The sequence below is a fragment of the Sebastes umbrosus genome, chromosome 18 (genome assembly GCF_015220745.1).
Source record: "Sebastes umbrosus isolate fSebUmb1 chromosome 18, fSebUmb1.pri, whole genome shotgun sequence".
NCBI lineage: Eukaryota > Metazoa > Chordata > Actinopteri > Perciformes > Sebastidae > Sebastes > Sebastes umbrosus.
The window spans coordinates 24954328-24962965 of NC_051286.1; the positions used below are offsets into that span (position 1 = coordinate 24954328).

The 8638-nt window shown below is 43.3% G+C and overlaps 1 protein-coding gene across 2 annotated transcripts; it reads right to left on the reverse strand.

Annotated features, from left to right (window-relative positions):
* hsf2 (heat shock transcription factor 2) lies at positions 1-8098 on the reverse strand. Of its 2 annotated transcripts, none has more exons than XM_037751731.1 (12): positions 7898-8098; positions 6823-6931; positions 5345-5472; positions 4545-4669; positions 4263-4338; positions 3402-3463; positions 3102-3180; positions 2789-2913; positions 2263-2532; positions 2004-2106; positions 1557-1623; positions 1-1341 (listed from the first exon to the last, which is right to left on the reverse strand). In XM_037751731.1, the coding sequence occupies exons 1-12, from the start codon at positions 7988-7990 to the stop codon at positions 1004-1006; spliced, it is 1575 nt and encodes a 524-aa protein (XP_037607659.1). In that variant the 5' UTR covers positions 7991-8098; the 3' UTR covers positions 1-1003. The 2 variants fall into 2 exon arrangements, with proteins under 2 accessions (XP_037607659.1, XP_037607658.1); XM_037751730.1 differs by having other exon boundaries at positions 1557-1644.
* Between the last annotated feature and the right edge of the window lie 540 nt (positions 8099-8638).

The window sequence follows — 8638 nt, forward strand, 5'->3', positions numbered from 1 at the left end:
GATACTGAAGAGGAGAGGAGGCCAAAGATGAAGCGTTGTGCTGGGAGTCCATGTAAGAGCGTCCTGTGCTTACACTCGCCACAGTTTGTGCATATCAAGCCATTTTTACATTTGAGAGCATTGCGTTGAAGAAAATATTAAAGTTATGGAAATAAAGTTCTCTCTCTCTCCCTGTATTATTCTCAGAATATGGTCAGTGATACTATACATGCAGGACTGTTTGGATGAAAAATGCAAATACAACTTTTTGCCTGTATGTTCATAAACACACAACACAGTAAATATGTCTCTATAAATGGACAGAGTCAGTGTCGGTGTTCCAGGGATGAGGAGACATTTAGAGCCAAATCAAAAGAACAAATTATTATTTTCATGGGTTTTGTCACTTGATTTGTGTTTTGGTACTACACTTCCCATCATGCTTTGGGTGATGTAATCAGGAAGTATAATGTTGCCAGTAAGTCCAGAGGTTCCCATGACAACAATCAGTTGGCTTACTGTTGATGCAGAAGATCAATCTGGTGATTATGATCTGAAGATATGAGGAACATGCATTTTCTATGATTTCTATGAGGTTTATGGACACATACACATCTGTATGTACAGTATGTGTATGATGTGTGTGCGTTCTCTTCTGACCGAGTTATGACTCGACTGAGAATAAGTGGTGCAATTTTTCCACACAAATTGCATCCGTTAGGTTCAAAGGGTTAATAACCTGCCAGAGCTTGTTAAACTGTTATTATTATATTTAATGAAAATGTGGCTTATGTCTGTAACTCAAATGTTATCTTCAATGCAAAAGTCTTAAAACATAAAAATGTGCACATGGAACAAACTGCAGCTGTTCTTCCAGCAGAACTGGTGCTTTCTTCACTTCTGTTACTGCTTCTCAACAAACAGCCCTCAGGCCAGAGAGGTGAGGGAATATTAACACACGATGTCAGGACTGTCTGTAGTCTGTAGAGGACCAACATCGCCGTCACGCCGGTTCCCTTCCTGCTCACACTCTGTCCAGCAGGGTGGCGTCGACCTCCGGTCCAGGGGGACTCAGTTCGCACATGTAGAAGAGCGTCTCGGCGCTGGCCTCGGCCTCCGTCAGAGGCTCCAGGCGGATCAGGGAGCTGCGGGCCGACTGCTTCAACTCCGGGCTGGAGTCCAGGAGCTCTGAGGGCGGCTCGGACTCCACAGAAGCACCAGAGCTGGAAGAGGGCTGGAGGTGGGTGTTATAGGAGCTGCTGCTGCTGCTGCTGCCGGGGCCCAGATCCAGCTCTGGGTGAGTAAGGCAGCTATCGAGGAGGGCCAGCAGGGGGGAAGTGGTGTACTGGATCAACTGCTTATCTGAACACACACACACACACAACAAAAATCAGCCTGGACTGTGTCCAATCCAGCACAATGTACTCACTTTCTTTGATTTTGAACACTATTCATTATTTGTTGTATGGAGAACAGCTAAACAACCACAACTCCAGCTTCTGAACTTTGTACTGCAGGCTGTTGTACAGTCCGGGTAAGCTGAGGCAGGAGTGGGAGTGGGAGTATTCTACACTCACCTGTGTTGACTTCCTCTGTCCTGCCTTTGTTTAGCTGTGTGCTGTTCTCTTTGGAGGACACACTCTCCTGAAGACACATGGAGAGGAACTGATGAATACAAAAGCACTTTTTCAGCAACTCAGCAACGCAAAAGCAGTGCGCAGAACGCTTCGCTCCCATTGAAAACAATTACAAAAAGCTGCCCCAGGCTGCTAAAAACACGTCTGATCAGGGCCTAAATCATGCTTCTAGAGAATCGTGAATTGTCTTTGATACTGACGAACTGACACATATTGACATTAACCCTTTGTGTTTCACATTAGTGCCCCCAAGCTACCTTTGTAGCAGTGGAAATATGTGAAAATAGTCAGTTTATCCACAGTGCCGAAATGAAAGCGATTTAAGTATGTCGTGTTATTGATCAGGTGAATGTTCTTTAGTTTAGTGTGTAAGTGATGTCATTTTACCTCGAGGGTATCAAAATCCATGCCAAAGTGTTTTCCATAAAGCATGGCCTGGAAGTCCTCCAGACTGCAGTCAATACTGTCCAGATAGTCCATCAGCTCCATCCTGACGAGAGAGAGACACACACTGTATGTTGCCATGTGTATATCTACTCATGTCAGAGACACGGTTTGGTTTGCACAGACCACTCTGCCGTTAAACATTAGGCCCTTTAAATGTATATTTTAAAAGAAGAGATTTCTGCTTAAGGCTAACACTTACTTGCCCAGCAGGTTGATGTTCTGTGATATTGCTCCGTTCTCGTTCAGTATGGCGTCCATCATCTTGACGGGGTCCTCCAGACTCAGGTATGAGGCTTTGTTGAGCTGCAGGGCGCTGCTGGTTGCTCCGCTGCTGTCGTCTGCTGCTGCTGCTGCTGCTGACCCACCAGCCTCTGACTGTTTGATGTCATCTGTGCGGGTGGTGCTCACCTCCGTCTCAGCTTCCAGCACCGCACAGCTGTCCAGCTCTACTTCCACGATTTCTATATCACTGAGGGAGGACGTTTTCATCAAGACAGATACTGCTGACTATTTAACATAGGTGTCTAAAATAAATTTTTCTGCTGCCCCGGTCCACAGCACTGTATTGCTTTGCTCCGGAGCTCCTGTGTTTCCCGATGCTGGGGGCGTGCCGACCGTCATCTACTGTAAGTAATACACCTACTATGGAGAAGTACGTCATAATACAACCCCACTTCAAAACACCCAAACTGTCCCTTTAAGGAGTCATGGGTAAATAGCCTTACCTTTGCTCGTAGGCTCTGGGTGAGCCTTCTGTGATCTCAGCCGCCACCTCAGCATCACTCTCAGTCAAGTCACAGATGATGACGTCATCCGATATCTCGGAGCCCTTCACACTGTTTACAGACGACTAAACGGGACACAGAGTCAAAACCTGGACGTCACAACTATTCTTATATAACACATCACATGTTCAATTTCATCCATTTAAATAAGAAAAGTGAGAAAAGTCAAATGTGAGGAGTAACCGATCATATCAGGAACACACCATAGGTACCACTTCCCATGTTTAGCTCACTAGTGGTGCTATTTACTGACCTGTTCCACACACACTTTGTCATCATAGATCTGATGGATGTATTTGGGCTTCTTTCCGTTGCTGTTCATGAGAACTGGCCTGTCAAAAGGACGACGACACATCGACACTTAAAAGTTCGTACATAACTAGAGTTTACATCATGAGAGTGCTGAAACAGGTAGTTAACTGATGAAGAAAATCATTAGCTGCAACTTCCATTACCTACACAACAATATGAAATATCATGAAAAAGCAAAAACCCAACAGGGTGTCAGAGAATCCCAACATCATGTGGGGAATGTAACACTGTGTGAACTCACCTTTTGCGTTTTAAATTCAGGACGCGGTTGTTCTGTACCAATGTGACGATGAAGTGGATCAGCTGAAAAAACAAAACAATCTCAGAGATTCAACAGAAAACTGGATTTGCAGCTCAGATGCCAACGATGAACATAAACACCCGCTGGCTGTGGTTACATTAAGCCACGTACTCTTAAGTCCACATCTCGTCCACACATTTAAAGCAATGTCTGCATGTTTTCAGTACTATATTCCTTTGAAAAGGTCATGGAAAATGACTTCTTTAAACTGGAATTTCTATGCTACAGTGGACTTAATTGATACTTTTATACTCGTGCTACAACTTTGTGGCCTGTGCCATCAGCTGACAAACCCACCTACACTGAGGGGGGGGGGGGTAATGCCTGCAGTAGAATCACGGCATAAAATAAGCACCTGATACCAAAAGTGAGTGGAAACACGGCATTAGACTTCCCTTCCTAAAGAAATCAATCCGATGCCACAAAAATGTTTACATTGAGCACTAAATAAAATGACTTGTCCTGTTTATATTTCTAATATGCACAGTCCACCTCAAGCTGCTAACACTCAAACACTGGGTTTACAAGAACATACTAGTGGTGGAGATACTGAACAGAAAGCTCTTTATCCCCCTAAAAATATAAACATCACATTAGAAGATTGTTCTCCTGGGAAGGATGCACCATTCACAAAAGCAAACTGGAAGAGCTCACAATGACTAAAGCAGAAAAACATGCACAAACACATTTTCATCCGTTGAATGGATTGTGAAAGGTTTTAACTACCTCTCTGAACTGCAATCAGATTTCTTTCAGGAGGCCTGTGTGTGTATAAACTGATGGGTGCAGTGTAGCGCTCACCTTTTTGATGAGCTGTTGTTGGTGGGCATGTATCTGTCTCAGATCTGAGATCTCCCTCCACAGAGCTTCATTCTCCCTAAACAACAAAACAAGTTCAGTTGCATTAACAGTCGAGGGAATGGACTGCAGAACCGACCCCCGTCTCCGATGACTTCCTGTAGCTTCTGATTTTTGTGAAATGGCAATGTTCAGTGCTGATGACATGCCATCAGAAAGGTGTTTTTTTCCTCTCTAACTAGCTGTAGTATTGGTGGGATGACCTGTACAGAGCTTTACACTCACCTCTTGAGTGTGGCCAGCCCGACGTCGATGTTCTCCTGCTTGCTTTGAACACTGTGAACACTCGCCAAGATCTTGGACAGGTCTTCCTGTCGAATCTTGTTGTCCTCTGGCCGAGTGTTGGAAACCTGAAAGACAAACATTACAATCAAATCTTGTGTTTAGAGAATCTTAAGCCTGGAAGCATAACTGTGATGTAAGGAATATCTATGAGTTTTGCACAAGTCACGACATTAGCCAGCAAATGAGAGAAGGAACTTGGTACCCTCACAGGTACTGCATTTAGCATACAAAGTATGCTCAAATCATAACATGGCAAATTGCAGCCAAACAGGCAACAACAGCTGTCAGTGTGTCAGTGTGCTGACTTGACTATGACTTGCCCCCAAACTGCATGCGATTATCATAAAGTTGGCATGTCTGTAAAGGGGAGACTCGTGGGTACCCATAGAACCCATTTACATTCACATATCTTGAGGTCAGAGGTCAAGGGACCCCTTTGAAAATGGTTTTGACAGTTTTTCCTCACCAAAATGCAGCGTGGGTTTGGAGCGTTATTTAACTTCCTTCCCGACAAGCTTGTATGACATGGTTGGTACCGATGGATTTCTTAGTTTTTTTTATTTTTATATGATGCCAGTATCTTCACTCTAGCTTTAAAACTGCTACAATGTAAAACTTGCAAGTTGTGTTAATATGTTAAAGAAATGATATAGTCATTATTACAGTCATGGTTTGGTATTTTTTGGGTAACGCTGCAGGGTCTTTGGCTAAATTTTTTGGTGACAGAGAGATGACCCCACCTTCCTCTTGATGTTCTCCAGCAGGTTGTCCTGTCCATGTTTGAAGTAAGGGTGCTGAAACTCCACTGGACCGTCCTTCTCCTGTTTCACAATGCCTGTGTCAATGTGCATCACTTTGCGGAATCCATCTGCACGCACAGACACACAGGTAAACACATTAAAAAACATAAAAAAACAGCAACAGACACACCCTCCTACATTTATGTACGTATGTGCTGCCTTTAAGGGTGTCTGGGTAGTCACCTGATCAGAAGACATCATAACGTAGAGCTATCTTTATATTACTATAGTGGTAAAGACGGCTTCTAGAGGCAAGGATCTGAGATGGTGATGATGTATGATGCACACTGATATTCTTTTACTGTCTTTTACTTGGTATTTGGTCTCCAAGGAGGTTTATATCAAAATACTAATTTTCAATATAAGTACAATATAACACCAAAATAATCAATTAAAACCTCAACAATAACTGCAGGTGTTTTGTATTGGATTGAATTACATGGTACAGCGTATATCTATTCATGCAATATGATGACACCATGAGACCATGTATTGTAATTTAGTCACTTTGACACATTGTTTAGACCATGGTAACACTTTCGTATCCCCGTCTTCATTCACTGGATGATCTTAAAAACAGACTATTCTGTCTGGTTGTTTCTCAAATGATTACAGAAACTTTACTATAGCATAATATTGTAAAATAAAATCACATATACCGTGATAGAGGATTTTATCCATGTTGCCGACTACTTGGTGGAATCACATGCTAGCTTTTAGTCTAACACATTTAGTTACTGTGATATATATCGGTGTCTGATCATACATATTGTCAAGCTCTACTACTGGTTGTCATTATTCAGTCAGTTTAAAATCAGAATTAATCCCCACATCTAATACCAACACTTCAGTCAACTGAGTGTTTGTCCTGCTGACAGATGCAAACTAAATCTGGCCAACAACAGCTGAGTAAATATTTACATTGTGCCTTGTGGTTGCCATGGTACCCATGCATACATCCAGCTCCGTTTTACACTGAATAAAGACCTTTTTAATAAACATTAAATTGTCGTTTTCAAGTAAAATATCGAACTTCTTTGTCTTACATGTTAGTGAATGGAGTATATTTTGGTTTTGGACTGTTGGCCAAATAAAGCAAGCTATCTTATTACATCACCTCTGACATTTTTCTCCATTTTCTGACATAAAACAAATAATCGATGAGTTGAGAAAATGATCTGCAGATTCTATTATGGTGAAAATGATCGTCAGTTGCAGTCCGACCTGGTTGTGTACCTGCTTTTTGGTCAGATGTAGAGGTGGGTCAGTACTGTGACAATCACCAGTCACTACTTACCAGCCATCTGGGTTATAAGTGTGCAATTAACAAAGCCAGAATCAAACAGCCCTATCTGAGGCACTGACTACATAAACTACATGCATCACAAACAAAGACAACGTGATTGGTGCAGTCTTACACATGTTGAGCTGCCTGATGAAACTGGCCATGTTGTTGTGCTTGAAGAACTTTGGGAGGATCTCCTTGGCAAAGTGCTGCTCGTCCAACACAAGGAAGCTGTTGCCCTCCTGTAAATCAACCAACCAACACCACCATGACAGTCAGAACAACGTCTCACTGGATATATATAACGTTACTGTGTCACTTCCTAACCCCCTAACATACAGCTTTGTAGTGACTCAGTGTCCAAAACTCATAGAGGAACTAATGCTGAAATACGCACAGGCTGAATTTGGCTCAGTATTGTGCTGCAGAGAAGGCGATCGGCTGCAACCTTCCCTCCCTCCAGGAGCTGTACACTTCAAGGACCTTGAGGAGGGCAGGAAAGATTGTGTCCGACCCCTCCCATCCCGGACACCATCTCTTCCAGACTCAGCCATCTGGCAAGAGGTTAAGGTCCATCAGGACCAAAACCTCACGCCATAAAAACAGTTGTTCCCCCCATGGAAGTGGGGCAGTGGGGCTCTCCAACAGCCCCTCCGCCCCACACACACTACTGCCCCCCCACTATCTCTCTCTGTCTACCTCTGATATCTGATTGTTTGCACACCGGCAATATTTGCACTATCTGTTTATATTATGTTTATAGCTTATTTTGTATATTGGTAGAATTTCTATTTTTTTATTCTTATTTTATTCTAACGTGTTTATCTATTCTTTTGTTATTGTACTGCTTACTTGCAACAACAAAACCAAAGCAGATTCCTAGAGTATACCTCTTACACCTGCATAAACACGACTCTGATTCTGGTTCTGGTTTGCTAACTTAGCTAACAAGCAGGTAACGTTACACAATGAAGACACATTACTGGCTAGCTAACAGCTGATGTTTAGCTGCAGCTGATGCTCGCCGATAGTTAGGAGGCTGTTGAACCCAACAGTTCATTGTTATTAGCGTGCTGTGGCGAAGTGCGACACCTGCTACGTTAACTCACGGCTAGCTAGCTACCGTTAGTCGTCTGCTTAGCGTTAGCTCGTAGAAGTGGCTAACTAGCTAGCTTTGGGTGCCGTTACTCCGTGTCCTCGTTCTCTACCTGACTCCAGCAGATCAGCTCGTTGGTGTCTCCGTCCTCCACCAGCGTCCACAGCTTGGTGAGGAAAGCGGGGACGTTCGAGTTGTGTTTCATCTCGAAAATCTGATCAACGACACAAACAGCTCGACTGGTGAAGCTGCTCTCACGTCTGTTGTTGCTCTGAGAGAATGATGCCACTTGCTTACAACTTCCGGTTCTAGTGGCTTACAACTTCCGGTTCTAGTGGCTGGGAGCTGATTGGTCGAACACGGTTTTACGTAAGACTCGTCACATGGACGTGCTATGCAAACATAAAGAGAGTCGGATATGTAACTTACAGACCTATAAATGAATCAATATGCAGAAACATACAGAAAAAAACACGAATTAATAAGTATACAGGTCTGACATTGTGTCAACTGGTTTGTGCTAATTTAGCAGAAAATAGGTTCTGACACACAATATCAACCTGCTTGAGGTCCTGTCTTCAAGAGGGTCCCTGTGTCAAATTCTAGCTTTGAGATCTTCATTATTTAAGTTTTGAGCTTAAAGGGACTGTTTGTAACTTTTTACACATATAAATCTACTGGGTCGGGATCCCATGCGCGCTTGCGTGTGACCGGAGTCTCTGATCCTCTCCCTGCTTGCCTTCAGTCACACACCGCGCGCCTCCTCGCTGTCTCGCTCCACCTCTACACGTGAACGCGCACACACTCCACACAGCAGAAGAGTTAGTTTAGCTCTGAGAATATCTAGTGAATA

Coding starts and splice junctions, on each gene's coding strand:
- hsf2 (XM_037751730.1), bottom strand. CDS start 7,990: ATGAAACACAACTCGAACGTCCCCGCTTTCCTCACCAAGCTGTGGACG. Junction 3,464..4,262: donor AACAACAGCTCATCAAAAAG/GTGAGCGCTACA, acceptor TTGTTTTTTCAG/CTGATCCACTTCATCGTCAC. Junction 3,181..3,401: donor CTGAATTTAAAACGCAAAAG/GTGAGTTCACAC, acceptor TCCTTTTGACAG/GCCAGTTCTCATGAACAGCA.